The sequence below is a fragment of the Balaenoptera borealis genome (genome assembly GCF_965194805.1).
Source record: "Balaenoptera borealis genome assembly, chromosome: 4".
NCBI classification, from domain to species: Eukaryota; Metazoa; Chordata; class Mammalia; order Artiodactyla; family Balaenopteridae; genus Balaenoptera; species Balaenoptera borealis.
Genome location: NC_138861.1, coordinates 105,511,230 through 105,535,029, shown reverse-complemented (window position 1 = coordinate 105,535,029; position 23,800 = coordinate 105,511,230). Strand labels below are relative to the sequence as shown.

At 35.0% G+C, this 23,800-nt stretch overlaps 1 protein-coding gene across 25 annotated transcripts in view; it reads right to left on the bottom strand.

Annotated features, from left to right (window-relative positions):
- LCORL (ligand dependent nuclear receptor corepressor like) overlaps positions 1-23,800 on the bottom strand; it is a 185,035-nt gene that overhangs the window by 39,760 nt on the left and 121,475 nt on the right. For 19 of the 25 annotated variants that reach the window (XR_014244610.1, XM_082391844.1, XM_082391843.1 and 16 more), the window contains one exon: positions 15,109-15,360. Coding sequence is in view for 20 of the 25 variants with exons in the window: in XM_082391844.1 (XP_082247970.1) it covers positions 15,109-15,360 (252 nt within the window). In the remaining 5 variants the exon portion in view is untranslated. Of the gene's footprint in view, positions 1-3,055; positions 3,328-12,919; positions 14,544-15,108; positions 15,361-23,800 lie in introns of those variants that run through there. The other 6 variants (XR_014244608.1, XR_014244609.1, XM_082391848.1 and 3 more) reach the window with 5 other exon arrangements.

The window sequence follows — 23,800 nt, the reverse complement described above, 5'->3', positions numbered from 1 at the left end:
CTGACTCCTCTACACACTTGTGAGAGAATGAGAGTGAAAAGGGCAAATAATATGTTATTATTAGTTTTGACCTGGTGTATCCCCTGAAAGAGTTTCAGAGACACTGAGGGCTTCCTGGACCACATTTGAGAACCACTGACCTAAAAAATTGCTTAGATTCATGTTCAACGTTTCTGGCAGGAATACTTCACAAGTGATGTATAAAGTCTATTTCTAATGATGCTTAAGTGATCAGTGTATTCTGATGACAACAGCCTGACCTCTCCATTGTAAAGTTCGCCAAGCAACCTCTCCTCTAATAGTTTTATCTTCTGATAATGTTTGATTCAGTTATCTTACTAGGCATTGCAAAATAATAATATTTTAAGTCTGTCATGTCTGCCATATTTATTAACTGAAATTCTTCTTTAAGAATCTTCCTCAAAAGACTATTTGGTTGTCCTGAAATACAATTTGTAAAAGCAAAGCAAAATAAATGCTTAACTCTTTCCTCTAATTGCTCATTTTCAAAGTAAGGAGTTTGGTATGCTATGCTTCTCCAGTGTAGACTAATGACTTTGAGGAGCACCTTGTTTTTTTTTTTTTTGGATTATCATGAACTAATGGATTTTAAAACATTCAACATGTTTCAGTTGAAACTGTTCTTCCTTTTGATGCTTAAATGTTCTCTTATTTGGCCAATGGGGAACTCTTAACGTTGCCTCCTGTATTTGGTTGACAAATTAGTCTTTGGCACATCCTTGCTTGCTGGCACAAGATGTTCCAGGCTCATCTTATACATTTTCTGATCCAGACCTGGATTCCAAAGAAGCCTATTTCCCTTTAAGGGAAAATAATGTTTAGAAGACCACAATCTTGGTCTAAATTCAATGCCACTGAGTTGTCGTGCTATTGCTTTTAGAATATTTCAGTGGTCAGACTAAGAAATGCACATTTTTGAAAAGAAAAAAAAATCATGAGTTTGCAGTGACATTTCCAATCTACACATATGTAATATTACAGGGTGTTTACTTTGATTTTACACTTGTTTGTTTCTTCTCTTACCCTGAAAAATCTTGGTTTCCCAAAACAATGTTAACATGATTATATATTTGATTTATCCTAGAGATCCAAAATAACAAACAATGGCAATATTATTACTAATATTACTAAAAGAAGTTTAGAATTTCTTTGAAGCACTCCTTTGTCCTTAGAATATATTCCACCAAGAATGTATAGTCAAAATACTGGGTAAAGTCACTTGACATCATTCTTTTCTCAGTGATAATATATTACTAACTTGATGCAGCTATGCTCATTTGTTACATTCTTTTTCAAATTTTAGGGATTGCTTTAACTTTAAAAAATGCTTATTCTTTGGGATCTGAACATTTATATAAAACTACGTAACAAGGTCCATTCACAACACTTCTATCCTGCCTCCTCCGCCTCATTTACTTCATTCTCTTATAGGTCTTATCTTTCCTGCTTTGTTTATACAAACAGAGAACATATATATACTGTTCTGCATCTTGCTTTTATCTCCTAAAACTTGAAAATGTCACTAAAAAGGGATCTTTCTCACCCTTTTTATTCAAATGCTCAGTTTTCCACTGTGTGGATGTACAATAATTTAGTTAACCATTTGGGTTACTTCTAATCCCTTGCTATTATAAGTAATGCCGCCCAATGAATAACCTTGAGTGTATATCATCGGTATTTATGTAAGTGTAATTATAGGCTCAATTCCTTGAAGTGAGATTTCTGGGTCAAAGAGTAAATGCATATATAATTTTAACACGTATTGTCAATTCCCTTCCATAAGGATTCTACCAGTTTGTATTCCCCTAGTAATGAGAATACTAGAGATTGCCTGTTTCTTCACAGTCTCACCAGAAAGATTATGTTGTTAAACTTGAATTCTTATCAGTCTGATGGGTGTGAACCATATATGACTGCATTTCCTATGAGTTTATAAGTGTGTTTCCCTATGTTTAAAGGCTTTTAAAACCTCTTCTTCTATGAACTGACAGTAAAACAATGCTCATTTTTCTATCAGTGGTATATCTTTCACTTCTCAATTTTTTGAAACTCTTAATGCATTAGAGTTATTAGTCCTTTATTTTGTGATATAAATTATAAATATTTTTTCATAGACTACTATTTCTCTTTTGATTTTTCTAATGGTGCTTTCTTCTTTATCACCCAGAAGTTATTTTTATACACTGGAATTTATTATTCTCTTACTGTTAAGCTGATATTCTAGCTAAGATATAAATGATGAACAGGGCCAAGCCAGAGAAAGAAGAGGATTTAAAGGCAGAGTAATCCAGGAAAGCCATCAGCAAGAGTGAAGGTTCAGAAGTGAAGTAAGCTTAGAATGTGTCAGAAATAGACAGATAGTGTGACTTGCACATACTAAGCCAGGAAGAGACGAAAAGGAGTAAGTCCAGAGGGGTAGACAGGCACAAGGTCTTAGCAAAGCCATGTAGGTCATGGAAAGAAAACTTAAATTTTGTTCTTCATGTAATAGAAAACTAAGAGGAAGATTTAAATATAGAAGTAATATCAGCTTTACTTTATTCAAGCTGTTATTTTGAACCCCATTTTGGTACACTGATAACTTCAAAGTTAAGGTACATATTATGAAAGCTGTATTTGGAGGGAAAATACATGAAAAAAATTATAAGGGAAACAAAAACTCAGTGAATTATCACCTGGAAACCATGTGGTGATAGAGTGGCCAATTTTATATCAAACTATAACAAATATTCAGGAAAAATGTAATGGCTATAAAGAAATTGATTTCTTTTTCTTTGTATACTTCATACAGCTAACTAGGTTAGTCAAGTGACAGTTACATGGTAAATAACATTTATTTATGGAACTTCTGAATTTAAAGTGCATGGCTTTTTGTGATATTCTTTACAAAACAGAAAAGAGAAAAATCCAGCTTAAATATACCATAACAATTATATTTCTTGACACTCTATAATCTGACTTTAGGGAAAAGCTTTGACTAGTCTCTTGATTTTTAAGTGACTGAGACAATCTTCATACAGTTCCTCAAACATACCTGATTTGCTCCTGCCTTCTTTGATTTCTGATATTTTTTTCTCTGTTTTTGATATTTCTTCTGCCTGGAATGCCCTGCCCTCAGATCTTCATGTGGAGGACTTCTTCTCATTATTCAATTCTCTGTTCAAACTCACTTCTTCAGGGAGGCTTTCCTGACCACCTTACCTAAAATGATCCTCTCAAATCACTCTTGATATCTTGCTTATTGATTCTTTTTGTAAAATTAGGGGCACGCTGACAGGCATATTTCAAAACAGTAACAAATAACTTCTGGAAATGGAAAAATAATAACAAATTAGAAACTCAAGACAAAGGTTAAACAGTGATTAGAATAGCTCAAGAGGGAATCAGTGAATTGGAGATAGTTCTAAATTAACTAATCAGGATATAACACAAAGGGACAAAGAGGTGGAAGATATGAAAGAGAAGATAAGAGATATGAAGGATAGAATGAGAGGATCCAAAATATGTCTCAGTAAATTTTGACAAGAGATAAAATGGGAGCTGCATTATATTGAAAAGATAATGGTTGAAAAATCACAACTGATGAAAGAAATTTGTCCTCGGTTTTAGAAATGATAGGACTTCCAAGCAGAATGAAGAAAAGAAATCTATACCCGGGACTTCCCTGGTGGCACAGTGGTTAAGAATCTGCCTGCTAATGCAGGGGACATGGGTATGAGCCCTGGTCTGGGAAGATCCCACATGCCGTGGAGCAACGAAGCCCATGCGCCACAACTACTAAGCCTGCACTCTAGAGCCCACGAGCCACAACTATTAAGCCTGCATGCCACAACTACTGAAGCCCACGCACCTAGAGCCCGTGCTCTGCAAAAAGAGAAGCCACCATGATGAGAAGCCCGTGCACCGCAATGAAGAGTAGCCCCCGCCCACCGCAACTAGAGAAAGCCCACATGCAGCAATGAAGACCCAATGCAGCCAAAAAAATAAATAAATAAATAAACGAATAAAAAGAAAAAAATAAATAAAGAAATCTATACCCAAACATATCCAGGACAACCTGCAAAAAAGCATAAACAAAAACAGAGAGAGAAAAGTGAGAGAGAGATGCTAAAAAAAAAGTGTGTAAAGAATACCTACAAAGAAAAGACTATTTGTTGGGTGGTTATAGCAAAAATAGAAGCTAAGACACTATCATGGTAGCAGTGCTAAGAAAATAATAATTGTCAGCTTAGACTTGTGTACCCAGAAAAAAAATCTCTTTGAAGATCAAGGTTAAAAAAAAAGAATAAGAAACTGAAAAAATAATCCCAAAGGTTTACTACCAGTAGACCTTTATTAAAAGGATCTCTGGAGCCTGTGCAGCCCGCCACTGCCAAGGTCCCGTGATCCAGGGACAACTTCCCCAGGAGAACACAGGGAACGCACGCCTCAGGCTGTTGCAACGTCATGCTGGCCTCTGCAGCCGCAGGCTCACCCCGCATTCCGTACCCCTCCCTCCCCCCAGCCTGAGTGAGCCAGAGCCCCCTAATCAGCTGCTACTTTAACCCCCATCCTGTCTGAGTGAAGAACAGACGCCCTCAGGCGACCTACATGCAGAGGTGGGGCCAAATCCAAAGCTGAACCCGGGGAGTTGTGCGAACAAAGAAGAGAAAGGGAAATGAAAAGGACAACCTGGAAGAAATGGACAAATTCTTAGAAAAGCACAACCTTCCAAGACTGAACCAGGAAGAAATAGAAAATATAAACAGACCAATCACAAGCACTGAAATTGAGACTGTGATTAAAAATTTTCCAACAAAAAAAAGCCCAGGACCAGATGGCTTCACAGGTGAATTCTATCAAACATTTAGAGAAGAGCTAACACCTATCCTTCTCAAACTCTTCCAAAATATACCAGAGGGAGGAACACTCCCAAACTCATTCTACGAGGCCACCATCACCCAGATACCAAAACCAGACAAAGATGTCACAAAGAAAGAAAACTACACGCCAATATCACTGAAGAACACAGATGCACAAATTCTCAACAAAACACTAGCAAACAGAATCCAACAGCATATTAAAAGGATCAAACACCATGATCAAGCAGGGTTTCTCCCAGGAATGCCAGGATTCTTCAATATACGCAAATCAATCAATGTGATAAACCATATTAACAAACTGAAGGAGAAAAACCATATGATCATCTCAATAGATGCAGAAAAAGCTTTTGACAAAATTCAACACCCATTTATGATAAAAACCCTCCAGAAAGTAGGCATAGAGGGAACTTACCTCAACATAATAAAGGCCATATATGACAAACCCACAGCCAACATCGTTCTCAATGGTGAAAAACTGAAACCATTTCCTCTAAAATCAGGAACAAGACAAGGTTGTCCACTCTCACCACTATAATTCAACATAGTTTTGGAAGTTTTAGCCACAGAAATCAGAGAAGAAAAAGATAAAAAAGGAATCCAAACTGGAAAAGAAGAAGTAAAGCTGTCACTGTCTGCAGATGACATGATACTATACATAGAGAACCCTAAAGATGCTATCAGAAAACTACTAGAGCTAATCAGTGAATCTGGTAAAGTAGCAGGATACAAAATTAATGCACAGAAATCTCTTGCATTCCTATACACTAATGATGAAAACTCTGAAAGAGAAATTAAGAAAACACTCCCATTTACCACTGCAACAAAAAGAATAAAATATCTAGGAATAAACCTACCTAAGGAGACAAAAGAACTGTATGCAGGAAACTGTAAGACACTGATGAAAGAAATTAAAGATGATACAAACAGATGGAGAAATATACCATGTTCTTGGATTGGAAGAATCAACACTGTGAAAATGACTCGACTACCCAAAGCAATCTACAGATTCAATGCAATCCCTATCAAACTACCACTGGCATTTTTCACAGAACTAGAACAAAAAATTTCACAGTCTGTATGGAAACATAAAAGACCCCGAATAGCCAAAGCAATCTTGAGAAAGAAAAATGGAGCTGGAGGAATCAGGCTCCTGGACTTCAGACTGTACTACAAAGCTTCAGTAATCAAGATAGTATGGTACTGGCACAAAAACAGAAATATAGATCAATGGAACAGGACAGAAAGCCCAGAGATAAACCCACACACATATGGTCACCTTATTTTTGATACAGGAGGCAAAAACATACAGTGGAGAAAAGACAGCCTCTTCAATAAGTGGTGCTGGGAAAACTGGACAGCTACACGTAAAAGAACGAAATTAGAACACTCCCTAACACCATACACAAAAATAAACTCAAAATGGATTAAAGACCTAAATGTAAGGCCAGACACTATCAAACTCTTAGAGGAAGACATAGGCAGAACACTCTATGACATAAATCACAGCAAGATCCTTTTTGACCCACCTCCTAGAGAAATGGAAATAAAAACAAAAATAAACAAATGGGACCTACTGAAACTCAAAAGCTTTTGCTCAGCAAAGGAAACCATAAACAAGACCAAAAGACAACCCTCAGAATGGGAGAAAATATCTGCAAACGAAGCAACTGACAAAGGATTAATCTCTAAAATTTACAAGCAGCTCATGCAGCTCAATATCAAAAAAACAACCCAATCCAAAAATGGGCAGAAGACCTGAACAGACATTTCTCCAAAGAAGATATACAGATTGCCAACAAACACATGAAAGGATGCTCAACATCACTAATCATTAGAGAAATGCAAATCAAAACTACAATGAGGTATCAACTCACACCAGTCAGCATGGCCATCATCAAAAAATCTACAAACAATAACTGCTGGAGAGGGTGTGGAGAAAAGGGAACCCTCCTACACTGTTGATGGGAATGTAAGCTGATACAGTCACTACGGAGAACAGTATGGAGGTTCCTTAAAAAACTAAAAGTAGAATTATCATATGACCCAGCAATCCCACTACTGGGCATATACCCTGAGAAAACCATAATTCAAAAAGAGTCATGTACCACAATGTTCACTGCAGCACTATTTACAATAGCCAGGACATGGAAGCAACCTAAGTGTCCATCGACAGATGAATGGATAAAGAAGATGTGGCACATATATACAATGGAATATTACTCAGCCATAAAAAGAAACAAAACTGAGTTACTTGTAGTGAGGTGGATGGACCTAGAGTCTGTCATACAGAGTGAAGTCAGAAAGAGAAAAACTAATACCATATGCTAACACATATATATGGAATCTAAAAAAAAAAAAAAAAAAAAAAAAATTGGTTCTGAAGAACCTAGGGGCAGGACAGGAATAAAGACGCAGATGTAGAGAATGGACTTGAGGACACGGGGAGGGGCGAAGGGTAAGCTGGGACGAAGTGAGAGAGTGGCATGGACATATATACACTACCAAATGTAAAACAGATAGGTAGTGGGAAGCAGCTGCATAGCACAGGCAGATGGGCTTGGTGTTTTGTGACCACCTAGAGGGGTGGGATAGGGAGGGTGGAAGGGAGACGCAGGAGGAAGGAGATATGGGGATATATGTATATGTATAGCTGATTCACTTTGTTATAAAGCAGAAACTAACACACCATTGTAAAGCAATTATACTCCAATAAAGATGTTAAAAAAAAAAAAAAAGGAATCTCTGATTCCAGAAGAAACTTCGAGACATAAGAACAAATAATGACCAAAGGAAGAAGGTAATCATGTATGTAAATCTAAACAAAACTTGATTATATAAAATAGTTACAATGTTTTAATTGTGATATCATAAAAAGAGAACAAAAGCATTGATAAAATGGCTATCGTATCAGGGCAGGTAACAAGTTAAAATATTCCTTACAGGACTTCCCTGGTGGCACAGTGGATAAGAATCTGCCTGCTAATGCAGGGGACACGGGTTCGATCCCTGGTCCGGGAAGATCCCACACGCCGTTGAGCAACTAAGCCCGTGTGCCACAACTACTGAGCCTGCGCTCTAGAGCCCGAGTGCCACAACTACTGAGCCCGCACGCCTAGAGCCCGTGCTCGGCAACGAGAGAAGCCACTGCAATGAGAAGTCCACGCACCGCTACTAAGAGTAGCCCCTGCTTGCCGCAACTAGAGAAAGCCTGTATGCAGCAACGAAGACCCAACGCAGTCAAAAAAAAAAAAAAAAAGAAAAATTCCTTACATTAACTGCTGAGGTAACTAAGCATTAAAAAATTTCTAGGGAAACCACTAACAGAATAGCAGTAGAGTATATAACTTCAAAATTAGCAAAGAAAAAATGCAATCTAAAAGAAAATAACAAAGGAGGGAAAAAAGCTTAACAAATGGGACAAACAGAAAGCACAAAATAAGATGGTGGAAACAATTACAAGGGTGATGAGGCTACAAAAGAATACAGGATGCTATGGGAAAATATGAGACCGAAACTCAATTTTGGTGGTAATTAGTAAGAATGCATGTGTTATGTCTGTGTGCATCCAATTTAGGAGGTGTGGGGGAGGTTTTCTTAGAGAAGTGATGTTTATTTAAATGGAGACCTGAAGAAACACCAAGTAAAATTTATTTAGAAAAAACTGGTGTGGGTAGGGGGTAGAGTGGCTTCTACAGAGAGGCAAAAGCATGTACAAATGTTCTGAAGCCAGAGTATATGACATTCAAGAAACAGAGAAAACCAATATGAAGACTAAAGAAAGGTGCAAGATGAGACTGAATAGATAGGTAGGATCTGGATCTTGGTGAGTTAAGGATTTTAGACTTTAGGACAATTCAAAGCCATTAAAGTGTGTGTGTGTGTGTTTTTTGTTTTTTGTTTTTTTTTAAAGTGTTTTTAAGCAGATGAGTGATATGGCCTTGATTTGGAATTTTTAAAAACCACCTGTTTCATCTATCCCTAGAGTCAGAGAAGGTTAGATCAGAAGGGACATGAAATCATTTAGATATGTTTTATTCTTCAGGTTTACTAAAATATGGTATCTTCTCAAGCATGGAACATAACATTTTCTTCCATATGTCTTCAGCCTTGGAAAACAAAAGTTCAGCACAGAAAAACAAGATGGATAATTTTATTGCCTTCATTAGTAGATATGGAAATATCTTCTGAATTGAACTTTAAAAAAAAACAAAACTATTCAGTATTTTCCTAACAGAGTAACAACAAACTTCATTTATAAACAGCGTAGTTTATAATACATGATATCATAAAATGATACATTGCTCTTTTAATTATAGTTTAACATCTCAGCTGACAGTGTCACCTACCTTAATCTCAGCCAAGAAACCAGACTAGAATGGCAGCAGCAGCAACAACAAAGGATACTTAATAACAATTAAACATATCACTGAAATTTATATATTTCATTCAATGAAATATAAAATTTACCTGAAGTCTAGTTTATATTCGTCTCATACATAACTTATTTTTTTAAAAAATCTTATTCAATCTAGGAGACATGATTTCCAAAGTTAAGCCTACTGATAGCAATGTGAAATAATAATTTCTTAAAAGTATTTTTAACTTAATCTGTTGCCAGTTAGCTTAAGGGAGAATAATTCTAAAAATGTCAAGTCAATACAGGTCAGTGTAATAATTAATGTTCATCATGACACAATGTTCCATATGTTGTTTAAGAAAGCATAAAGATATTTCAGGATAATTTCCATCCAATATGTTTAAAATAAGAAATTTCACTGCTAAAAAACCATAAATCCAATGATCAAGTATCAATTCTCAGTTTAGTTGTCAATAGCATTTGAAAATAGTGAAGATTTTTAATCCAGTAAATCCAATATGTCATATATCATACACGCCCTGGGGATACAAAAGAGATTACACAGGTTCCTGCTCCCAAAGGTTGATTACAGTGGGGAGATAAACACGGAAACAATTACAATGAAGTGAGAAATTTACTATAATGAAAATTCTACCAGAATATTCACTGGACCTCATGGTAGACAACACCACCAACAAGGCCAATAAAGCGCTGCTCTTTCACCTCTGCCCACATTTGATCTTGTTTTGTACAGAACCGGTAAATTCTTCATGGTTGTCACGATAATGATAAAGGTCCGTAAATTGCAAATTTCTTCCTGTACTTTGTAATTCAGGAGAAGCTTTTACTCTGGGCTCAGATTAAAATCGAAAAAAAATTTTTTTTTGGTTATGCTAATTTTATTTCTACCTGTTTTTTAAGCTACTGCTCCAGGACAAAAGAATTCATAACTTACTTTCTCCCAGTTTCTGAGGCTCAGAGTATTTATACAAATCTGCAGAAATGAAAGTATACAAAGAAATCTCTCTAATATTTGAAATACCTGGTTAGAAGGTACAATGGAGAGGCAAATAGGAATGTATCTCTCAGGGTAACAATATTTTAAGTCAGTCTACAGTTTGTGGAAGAGAGGACAAGGAAAATGAGAAGTATGGAAACTGATTTATGAAGAAAAATTAGAGAAGCTATATAAAGATTAGCATGGAAAACAGAGGTTTAGACAGACAAAATAGTTTCAACAAATATTTACAGCACTAATAATAAGTAAAAGGAATACATTTTCTCATATTGTTGCAGATGGAAAAGAAACCCCAAAACCCTAAAGGTTAGCATGGGAAAGAGAAGTCTGGAGATACAATAATTTCTACAAATATTTACAGTACTATTGAGTAAAATAATTATTGCAGATGGAAGAAATATAAAATGAAGGGTGGATGTTTCAGAGATAGGAGCTTAATTGTCAGAGCTGTCAAACAACGATTTTTTGCACGTACTTACTGTCAATCAGAGGTTGAATTACCATCTTTTATATGACAGAATAAAAGAACCCTATATTGGGATGAAAGCTGAGCAGGATATTCTTCTGAGCATCTTTTACTTTGCTTATTTGGTTATTTTGTAATCTTCTGATAACTGTTTTTGCCTATTTTTCTAAGGTGTCATGTTTTCCTCATTGGCTGTAGTTCTGTTTGATTAGCTGAATGGTTGTTAGTTACATCAGTTGTAAATACTGTCTCCAAATTTGAGACTTGAATTTTCACTCTCTTCACAGTGACGTTTATAACACTTAAGTTTTACATTTTAGTACAAATTTACACAATTATTGCATGGATTGTTATTTCTGCATCTTAAGAAATTCTTATTTTAAATTCATTAAGACATAATCCTTTATCTTTTCTAACTTAGTTTTGCTTTTAACATTTAGCCCTTTAACCCAACTAAAATTACTTTTGTGAGCGGTGTAAGGTAGGGATCCATTTTTTCCCCCTCCAAATGGGTAACCAATTGCCCTGGAACTGTTTACTGAACAGGCCATCATCCTGGTGATTTATAATGACATCTCTTCTGGGCTTGCTAATCTGTCCTAGTGATTTGTATATGGCCCATAGCACCCTGTTTGAATTATTATACAGTCTTGATATGTTTTAGAGAAGTCCCTCACCACCTTGACTTGGTAATTCTTCGCTCTTTTAAGTTTTGCTCATAAATTTTATGATTGGCAAGTCATTTTTCACAATAAACCCTATCAGAATTTTGACTAGAATGACATTGAATTATTAAGTACATTAAAGATGAACTGCTGTCTTTTAGAGTCTTCCCATTCATTTAAAATATAATCACTCATTTTGGGAGTCTTCTTTTATAACCTTCAATAAAGTTTTATAATGTTCTCCATAAGGTCTTAGTTTATTAGCTTCATTCTTAGGTGTTATAACGTTTTTCCTGCTTTTGTTGCTATTGTAGAAGATTTTTTAAAAACTGGATTTTCTAACTGGATGTTATCATACTAATCTCGTGAGGAGTACCTTTTCTGAACTCTTTCATCAGTTCTAAAACTTTACATAGATATTCTTTCATATTTTCTATATACACAATCATACTGTTTGTAAGTAACCACAATTTTTCTCATTCTTTCCTTATAACCTATTACTTATTATTGCTTACTTTCATATTTCTTTTTTTCTCATCACGTTACATGAGTCAAGACCTCTCATAAAATGTTGAAAATTTTTGTCATGTCCATTACTTTAAATCATTTGGTTATGATGTCCCTCATAGCAGAAGTACTCATCTATTCTTGGGGTGATAAGCATTTTTTATAATAAATGTGTCAGCTTTTGTAAATTTTTTCTGTAGCTATTAGGATGATATGGTTTTTTTTTTTGTAATGTGTAAAATCATAAAGGTGTCTCAAACGCAGAATCATCTGTGCTTCCCCACAGATGATTTATAATGTTTTTATAATTTATAATTTATATAAACATTTATAATGTTTATAAACATTTATAATTTATAAAAACATTTATAATGTTTTTATAATTTACTATGTTCAATTTGCCAACATTTTGTTTAGAATTTTTGTACCTAGGTTTGTAAATAAGACTAGCTTGCAAATTTTCTTTCTTTTACTATCTGTGCCTTGTTTTGATAAAGATTATATCAATATTTCTCTCTTTTCTATTCTTTAAAATAGTCTGTAAAAGATAAGAATTATCTGCTGCCTTAAGGTTATATGAAGTTACCTGTAAAACCATTTGGGATTAATAATTTTATAGATTTATAGGTCAGACAATCCATAAATTATCTACATTATTTATGGCTAGATTATCTACTGGGTTTACAGATTACAGCATCTAATTTGAATAAAATAACTCACAAAATGAACAAATGGCTTAAATGAGTATTGTTGCAAAATTAGAGTGAGAATAATGTGAAAAAAGTAAGCACTAGCAAATAATAGACAAACAAAGGCAGAACTAATCCTGCTACTACTAGTATGAGCACTTTATTAATTATACTATAAGGTATGAACAGTGAAGTCAGTCCAAAAGTTTTTTTAGTTCTTAAGAAACCATTTGAAATAAGGATTTATACCTTGTATTATTACTAATGAAAACACTCCAAAGTCTACATTGTGTAATAAGATACTGGGGGTGAAGTCACCACGATTAGCAAGACATTTAAAAATTGTTTATAACATCTTTATTTCAACCTTAAAATTTTTAATTTGTGGAAATATTAGTACATATAAGGTACTGGTGTGTATAGATACACACATACATGTGCTACATTAAAAAAAAATTTGGTATGCAAGTAGACAAAGTTAGAGCTTACCAATCTATACCACAGCAGAATAGTTTTATAAAAGAAAATCTGATTTGTTACTCTCTGCTTAAAGAAACCTAGCAGCTTTCTACGGCCCTAAGAAAAGTCAAAATCCTTAATATTTCCTACATGGCTTTCTCACAATCTTACCCCTACCTATTTCTTTAGCCTCACCTATTACCATTCTCTCCCTTGCTTTATACACTACAAGCCACACTAAACTAAATGACTTTTCAGCCTCAGAATGTTCACATATATATTTGTGCACTTTGCCTAGAATATCAAAATAATTTAAATAAGTAACTACATTACTTATTTTCTATATATACTTGGGTCTGCCTTATTACTTAAATTCATAGAATCACAGAATGTAAGGACTGGAAATTTACTTTTAAAATGTCATCTATTCCAACCACTCATCTGATGCTTTTGAATGCCTCTAATGATAAGGCAACCAGGGAATCATTTTCCCCTTTCCCCTTTAAAAAAATGTCTGCTCTTTAGAAATATTCTTTCTTATATGGACCTGAAATCTGTTTCCACCTAACTTCTAGGTAGTGATCCTAATTCTACTCATTGGGCCGTTCAGAGAAAGTTCAGTCCTACTTTAGTGGAAGAGCCATAGAAATATTTACAGATAACTACCATGTTACTTCCAAGCCTTCTCTTCTGTGGTGGTAGGGGACAGGAGGTAGAGAGTAGGGAGAGACTAATGTCTGAGTATCTTTTATGAGTTGGTTACTTTATATTTAACTTTCATATTGCTCCAATGAGTTTGTTATTATTATTGCCAAGTAACAAATGAGGAAATTAAAGCTCTGATAGGTAAAGTTAACTATTCATGTAACTTAAGTAGCAGAGCTGGGATTTCAACCACAAGTCTCTCACAGATACCAAAGCCTATGTTTTAGTCTCTTTAGAACACTGAACTGCCTCCCACAAAGGAGAAGAGATATAAGAGGGTATGAAACATGGAAAAGCAAGACAAACAAAAATTCTAAAAATCCCATGCTTTCTAACTTCCAAAATTCAATGTATTGATATATTTTTGTCCTTAAGACTTGTATCAAAATCATCTTCAACATTTCTTTCTGTCTTATAACCTACCTAATTATTATCTCAAATTTCTCAGATCTTACTACATAAATAAACTCACACAACCTACAATTAGGGAAGCAAAAAGAGAAAAGTATTTCCATATTTCAGCCTCCCTCAATTTTAATGTCTTACACATTGAAAAGATTATCTTCTTTAAACACTGACTAGTGTACTCTTCTTTACAGCCTCCAACACCACACTGCCTTCTGCAATCAAACTTAATGCTGACATTTTTTCTGGCTTTGAGGCCTGACAACACTATCCTTAACTTGTATTAACAAAAGCCACTTGTTCTCTCTTCTCCAGGCAAACACTTGTTTGGCATCCTCCACAAGCACTTTAAGGTCTTCCTTCTTTTCCTCTGAGAATCACAACTCTTCCTTCAATTAACAATTAGATAAGACCAATACAGCCTCATCATTCATGCTTCTTAGGAAAAATGTTATCTCCATATAGTTAATTATATTATATTTATCACATGCATTAACTTTTCTCTTTCCCTAGTTAGATTATAAACAATTGAATACAAATCATCTATTTCTTTCTATTTTTCACCTAAGTGCAAAAAACTGAACAGCAAGTGCTTAATGAATGTTCTCAGCTGTACATTACAAAAATACATTTTTATCATATATATCTTTTTATTTGTACACTTTCCTTTTAGGTTGCTTGCTAGAATTCTCTCACCATACACTTTATTGTGAAAAAACACTGAGAGAAACTCTCACTTCCAGTTTTATAAACAAAGTCAAATGTAATACAAAAGCTCTAATTTAACACTTCTCTCTAGTCCATACTACATAGGTTAATTACAAGTAATATTACTTCTAAAGTAAATTTCTCTGTGAATATAAGGTTATATATATTTAGAAATACTAAAACATAAAATTATATATCACACACACACATAAACACACATACCACACACATACACACAAATCTTACCTTGCTGAGTATTTTGTTCTTGCATTCGATTCACAGTGAGGTCTAAGGGGCCTTCCTGCTCTTCCTGAAGGGAGTTTTCTGCTTGATTCATTTGGATATTCTTACATATTAGACTTGGTCCAATTGAACCATTTCTATTCTCTTGAATTTTACCACTTTTTGAAATATACTCAATTGCAAACTGACGTATCATCTTTTTCATTAATTCCTGAGCAACTAGGGGAATGTTAGGATCACAGTTCTGAGGCAGATCTAGGGAAGAAATAAATATAATAAGAATTAAAAAAGAGAATGCAAAATACCAATGTTTAAATTTATCTTAATTACAAATTAATGATTTCACAAGTCTCAGATTCGGTCCATAATTGCGAATGGTTTCTAGGACTTAGCAATAAAAACCTTGTTGGTTTAATTAGTATTATGAGAATATATCAACCCCAAACTTGGCATTTTTAATTGTTTCTTAAAAATAATTATTTTTGGTCCCAAGCTAAAATATAAACCACTAGACATAAAAACAGACAGCTTATTTTCAGAGTTTTAATTCAAATGTATTCTACGAGATACTAAGACACTTAGTATGTGAACATAAATTGTATATATAAGTAAAGTAACCAAGCAAGTTTTAACCTAATAGAGTAGGTATACACATTAACTATTAAAGAAAATATCTAAACTCTGTAACTATTTATTACCATTAATTCTTCAATTCTGTCAAATGTACACTTCATATATAGCCTAAATGTCATCAAGGATTTTTTTCTTTTTTCAACTTTTCATATCGAGAAATTTCAATCAGAAAGAAAAAAATAAAGAACACCACAATGACACAGACAGCCTCTATCAAGATTCAAGAATTGTTAGCATTCTGCCACATTAGCCTTCTTTTTACTTTTATTGGTTTGCAGAACTACCGGAAAGTAAATTGCAGAATTATGAGATTTCACTCTTAAATATTTCAGTGCACATCTACTAAGATTCCCCTATAAAAACAGCAGTACCACTACTGAGGGTCTTAATCAGTCCTTGGTCCCAAAACATGTTGGTCAGCTACAACCAAAATAAAGAACAGCAGTCATATACAATTCTGCTTGAAACCTGTACAAGAGGTAAAAACAATTGAATGATTTTATAAGAGGTATGGAATAAAGACAGACCACTTATAAACACAGTATATAATAAGTAATAAAGAGTTTTGATATTGGATGGTGGTGGCTTTTTTCACACACACACTACTGGCCTCACCCCAATCCTTTTATTTACTCTGCTCCTTCAGAGGCAGAAAGATTGCTGAACTAGGAAGGATGACTAAGTGTATTTGGTTAGGCTCCATACTTCTTCCTCTTAGAAGTGGGCCTACTTCTAGAGATAATGGGTTGGCCAAAAAGTTTGTTTGGGTTTTTCTGTAAGATGTTATGGAAAAACCCAAACGAACTTTTTGGCCAAACCAACATGCTCCTCTGCTCCTTAAATGCCTCAACTCTTACCCAGCCAGATCAGTGCTGTGTGAATAGGCCTGACCTGATCCTGGGCTGTCTGAGACTGAAGGGTTGAGTCTCCTTAGTTTTGGGGTTCAGTATTAGCTGGAGCAATTGTCTAAGAGATGTGAAGGCAAGTCCTCCAACTAGCAACCACTTTTATAGATCCATGATTCTAAAATGCAAGAAGATTAGAAAACATACTATTTAAAGGTGAGGAAAGGCAACAAAACTACCTCCACCATGACCACCACTGTATCTGGTAGCAAAATGTGACCTCAGCCGACATCAATCTGTTTACGGTCCTGCAGAAATATCAATATATTTGATCACAGGGTGCTGTTTTGGACCTGCTGGAGATGTTACATAATAAACATCTCTGTTACATTAGCTCTTTCAAAACAAAGAACGTTGAATTCTGAAAAAACATTTGAGAAGGGATTATGGGCCTATAAAAAAAGTAACATTTTAGTCCTCACATTTATTCTTTGTTTGGAGCCCAGTAGGGAAGAGAGGAACTATTTGTTTCTGAGTACTAGAAAAAAAGACTTGGCTATACAGTTGAGCACTGAGCAACATGCATTTGAACTGCGGGGGTACACACAGACATGGATTTTTTCCAATAAATACATACTACGGTACTGCACAGTCCATGGTTGGTCAGTCTGTGGATGTGGAACCCCGAGTACAGAGGGCCCGCTGCAAAGTTAGACTCATTTTTCACTGTGCAGAGGGTCAGTGCTCCTAACCCCCACGTTGTCCAAGGGTCAACTGTATATATCACATGCCTGTGGCTCATTTATTTTATAACTGGAGGTTTGTACCTCTTAATTTCCCCCTTCACCTATTTCATCCCCCAACACCCCTCCCCTCTGGCAACCACCTGTTTGTTCTCTGTAACTATGAGTCTGTTTTAGCTTAGTTTGTTTTTGTTTTGTTTCTTAGAGTCCACATATAAATGAGAATATACAACGCAAGAAATATGGTCAATAATACTGTATTAACTTTGTATGAGGACAGTTGCTTACTAGACTTATTATGGTGATCATTTCATCATGCGTGCAAATGTGAATCACTCCATAGTATACCTGAAACTAAAATAATATTGTATGTCAACTATATTTTAATGAAAAAAGAAAGACTTAGCTATAGATTGAAATCTTAGCCATCTTCCTGAATTCAGGCTAGTTACATACCCCTCCGTGTTTTAGTTTCTCTGTTCATAAAAATGGAAATGATAATAGAACCTTGGAAGTCATAATAAGTCTTGCTTACAGGATATTTTAAAGTTCTATGAGATTGTAGATAAAATACTGAACTCCTGTACTTGTCATTTTAATAGCTGACATTTACTCCACTGTTATCTTAGGTTATAGTGAAAATAACAAGACAAACAAAAAGATGCAGGCTGAGCAGTTATCTTTTATGTAAATCATAAAATGTCAAATAAGTAAATATATTAACTAACTAGGTTAATATGTAAAATTATTAACTAGCTGGGAAAACACAAAGGACATAATTTCTAAGCCCATGTGATATACTGTGCTCCAGAATAGTTAATATTAGCACATGTAACCCAACTAAAGTGATCTGTATCAAAACGAGAAATTTCCATGTTACACATAAGGATTCCCAATTTATACCATTTCTTGATTTTTACTTCCAGGAATCCCTGAAGGCATCTGTGAACACTCTTTTCCATCTTTTTTCAAACCTAATCTTGCTTTGAATTATGTGTTAAAAGGAGATACTGATTTACTTCCAGGTATTTTGGTTAATTATCCTGTAATGTATTGGCTAATATCACTTTATAAGTTCAAAATAATTATATTTATCAAAAAACCACAGAAATATGATCAGACATATCATGTGACTAGGGCTATACTTTAGAGTTGAGTTTAGAGCTAAGTTTAATGCTACTTTACTCTATTCATCTACTCAGTTTTTGTTTGTTTATACTGGGAATAAGTCTGTGTGTGAGACCAAAGGACTTGGCAAAAAACAAACAAACAAGATAAAAAAGAGAAAGACAAAGAAAATGCTGCTCAGCTGCTGATTAGTGAGCCTACTAGAATACTTGTGCAAGTTATCATAACTATAAAAAAAATTGAGTTAAATAAAGATCTAGGCCAGGGATATAAACTCAGATGGTTTCAAAATTCAGGCAACTAACAAACACTGGGCTAGAAGAGAAAATATGTTGCCAAATGGAAATAGTATGCCCCCAAGAAGACAGAAATAATTTATTTTTGCCCTATCTCTTCATTTTCCAAATTTAACTAATTCAAGAGTTTAGGCAAGTTGTTTGTGGTAGCCAGATTCAAGATGGTCCTTAATGATTCCCACTCCCACCTCCTGGTTTCCAGTGTTGTGTAGTCCCTTCCACATTGTATCAAGGGTGGAATGTGTGATTACTAATAACATACTGCAGAAGTGTATGTCACTTCCAAGATTAGGTTATAAAAGAATATGGTTTCTACCCTGGATACTCTGAACACTGGTGTTCGCTGTGACCCCCACCCACACTATTCTGTCCTCTTGCTCTCTCATCACTCACTCTGGAGAAAGCCGTACTGTGAGCGGCACTGAGGAGGCTCACAAGGAGAGGAACTGAAGTCTCCTGCAAACAGCCAAATGACTGAACTTGGAAGAAGATGCTCAAGACCAATCAACTCCCAAATGACTGAAAAGGAAAACAACACAGCAAAAGTTATGTGATGAAGCTAAAGCAGTGCTTAGAGAGCAATTTACAACAATAAACACATATATTAAAAAAAATTCAACCCAATAACCCAATAACCTAACCTTCCTCCTTAAGAGAAAACGAATTGAAAATTAAACCCAAAGCAAGCACAGAGAAGAAAATAAATAAAAAGTTAGGGCAGAAAAAAATAAGATAGAGAATAGAAAGACAACAGAGAAGAGCAATAAAACCAAAAGTTGGTTCTTTGAAAAAATCAAAAATTTGACCAAGAATAAAAACCAGAATAGATTTAAGTTTGTAAAATCAGAAATGAAGGAAGCAATATCACCATTAACATTAAAAGTAATCAAGAAATACTACAAAAAAAAAAAGCTATACATCAACACATTAGATATCCTAGATGAAATGGCCAAATTCCTAGAAAGACACAAACTATCAAACTCACTCAAGAAGTAACAGTAAACACCTGGACCTGCAAGTAAAAAGACTGAATTAGTAACCAAAAATCTTGCCACAAAGAAAAGCCCAGGGACACACAGATTTACTGGTGAATTCTATTATACATTTAAAGAGGAATTAAAACCAATCCTTCACAAACTCCAAAACAAGAAATGAGGAAGGAACACTTCCCAACTCATTCTATGAGGGCAATATTAGCCTGATACCAAAACTGGACAAAGAAATCACATGAAAAGAAAACTACTAAATGAAATGAAAACTATCCAAAAATCCAGTTGACCCTTGAGCTACATGGGTTTGAGCTGTGCGGGTCCACTTATATGTGGATTTTTTCAATAGTAAATACTACAGTACTACACAATCTGTGACTGGTTGAATCTGTGGATGTGGAAATGCAAATACAGAGGGCTGAGCATAAGTCATAAACAGATTTTCAACTGCATGAAGGGTCAGCCCCTATCCACCACATTGTTCAAGGGCCAACTCTCCTATCACACAGAAACAGGCAACACATAAAAAGGATTATACAACAAGACAAGGTTGTCCACGCTCACCACTATTATTCGACATAGTTTTGGAAGTTTTAGCCATAGCAATCAGAGAAGAAAAAGAAATAAAACGAATCCAAATCGGAAAAGAAGAAGTAAAGCTGTCACTGTTTGCAGATGACATGATACTATATACAGAGAATCCTAAAGATGCTATCAGAAAACTACTAGAGCTAATCAATGAATTTGGTAAAGTAGCAGGATACAAAATTAATGCACAGAAATCTCTAGCATTCCTATACACTAATGATGAAAAATCTGAAAGAGAAATTAAGGAAACACTCCCATTTACCATTGCAACAAAAAGAATAAAACACCTACCTAGGAATAAACTTACCTAAGGAGACAAAAGACCTGTATGCAGAAAACTGTAAGACACTGATGAAAGAAATTAAAGATAATACAAACAGATGGAGAGATATACCATGTTCTTGGATTGGAAGAATCAACATCATGAAAATGACTATACTACCCAAAGCAATCTACAGATTCAATGCAATCCCTATCAAACTACCACTGGCATTTTTCACAGAACTAGAACAAAAAATTTCACAATTTTTATGGAAACACAAAAGACCCCGAATAGCCAAAGCAATCTTGAGAAAGAAAAATGGAGCTGGTGGAATCAGGCTCCCTGACTTCAGACTATACTACAAAGCTACAGTAATCAAGACAGTATGGTACTGGCACAAAAACAGAAATATAGATCAAAGGAACAGGACAGAAAGCCCAGAGATAAACCCACGCACATATGGTCACCTTATTTTTGATAAAGGAGGCAAGAATATACAATGGAGAAAAGACAGCCTCTTCAGTAAGTGGTGCTGAAAAAACTGGACAACTACACGTAAAAGAACAAAATTAGAACACTCCCTAACACCATACACAAAAATAAACCCAAAATGGATTAAAGACCTAAATGTAAGGCCAGACACTATCAAACTCTTAGAGGAAGACATAGGCAGAACACTCTATGACATAAATCACAGCAAGATCCCTTTTGACCCACCTCCTAGAGAAATGGAAATAAAAACAAAAATAAACAAATGGGACCTAATGAAACTCAAAAGCTTTTGCTCAGCAAAGGAAACCATAAACAAGACCAAAAGACAACCCTCAGAATGGGAGAAAATATCTGCAAACGAAGCAACTGACAAAGGATTAATCTCTAAAATTTACAAGCAGCTCATGCAGCTCAATATCAAAAAAACAACCCAATCCAAAAATGGGCAGAAGACCTGAACAGACATTTCTCCAAAGAAGATATACAGATTGCCAACAAACACATGAAAGGATGCTCAACATCACTAATCATTAGAGAAATGCAAATCAAAACTGCAATGACATATCATCCCACACCAGTCAGAATGGCCATCAACAAAAAATCTACAAACAATAAATGCTGGAGGGGGTGTGGAGAACAGGGAACACTCTTTCACTGTTGGTGGGAATGTAAATTGACACAGCCACTTTGGAGAACAGTATGGAGGTTCCTTAAAAACCTAAAAATAGAACTACCATACGACCCAGCAATCCTACTACTGGGTATGTACCCTAAGAAAACCATAATTCAAAAAGAGTCATGTACCACAATGCTCACTGAAGCTCTATTTACAATAGCCAGGACATGGAAACAATCTAAGTGTCCGTCGACAGATGAATGGATAAAGAAGATGTGGCACATATACACAACGGAGTATTACTCAGCCATAAAAAGAAACGAAACTGAGTTATTTGTAGCGAGACAGATGGACCCAGAGTCTGTCACACAGAGTGAAGTAAGTTAGCAAGAGAAAAATAAATACCGCATGCTAACACATTATGTGGAATCTGAAAAGAAAAAAAAATGTTTCTGAAGAACCTAGGGGCAGGACAGGAATAAAGATGCAGATGTAGAGAATGGACTTGAGGACACCAGGAGGGGGAAGGGTAAGCTGGGACGAAGTGAGAGAGTGACATGGACTTATATACACTACCAAATGTAAAATAGATAGCTAGTGGGAAGCAGCTGCATAGCACAGGGAGATCAGCTTGGTGCTTTGTGACCATCTAGAGGGGTGGGATACGGAGGGTGGGATGGAGATGCAAGAGGGAGGAGATACGGGGATATATGTATATGTATAGCTGATTCACTTTGTTGTAAGGCAGAAACTAACACACCATTGTAAAGCAATTATACTACAAAAAAGATGTTAAAAAAAAAAGGATTATATATCAAGACCAAGAATCCCAAGAATACAAGGTTAGTTCAACATATAAAAACCAATCAGGCAATGTAATATAACGTATTAATAAAGAATAAAAGCCACATAATAATCTCCATAGATGTAGAAAAGCACTTGATACCTTTTCATGATAAAAACAGTGAACAAACCAGGAATAGAAGGAAACTACCTCAATCTACGAAAGAGCATCTATGAAAAATCTACAGATAACGTCACACTTAATGGTGAAAGACTGAAAGTTTCCCCCATAATATCAGAACAAGAGGAGGACATATGCTCTCACTACTTCCATTCAACATGTACTGGAGGTTCTAGCCAGTGCAATTAGGCAGGAAAAAGAAATAAAAGTAATTTGGATTGAAAAAGTAGAAATAAAACTCTCTTTATAGATAACATAATGTTGTATATACAAATTTGTAAGGAATCCACACACACAAAATTTTAGAACTAGTAAGTTCAGCAAGGTTACAGGATGCCATATCAATACATAAAAATCAATTTTACTTGTATACAATGGCACTAAACAATTCTAAAAGGAAATAATTAAGAAAATAATTCCACTTACAACAGTATTACGAAGAAAACACTTATAGGAATAAGTTTGACAAAACATAAACAGAAATACATCCTGTGTTCATGAACTGGAAGACTTAATATTGTTAACATGATAATAACTCCCCAAATTGATCAACAAATTCAACACAATCCCTATCAAAACCCTAGCTGGCATTATTGTAGAAACTGACAAGCTGATTCTAAAAAGCATATTGAAATACAAGGAATCCAGAATAGCCAAAATAATCTTGAAAAAAAACTAAACTGAAGGATTAGCAATTCCTGATTTCAAAACTTACTATAAAGTATAATAATCAAGCCTAGGTGTTAATGTCCTAAGGACAGACATATAGATCAATAGAGTAGAACTGAGTCTCAAGATAAACCATTAATCCATTTTTGATAAGAGTACCAAGACAATTCAGTGGGGGAAATAATTGTCTTTTCAACAAACTGTTTTAGGACAACTGGATATTTACATGCAAAATAATGAAACTGGACCTCCACCTCATACCATATAGAATAATTAACTCAAAATGCACCAGTGACCTAAATATAGGAGCTAAAACTATAAAAATCTGAAAGAAAACATAAGTGTAAATCTTCAAGACCTTAGATTAAGGCAATGATTCCTTAGATTAGACACTAAAACACAAGCAACAAGAGAAAAAAATAGATATAATGAGTTTGATTAAAATTGAAAACTTTTGTACTTCAAAGGAC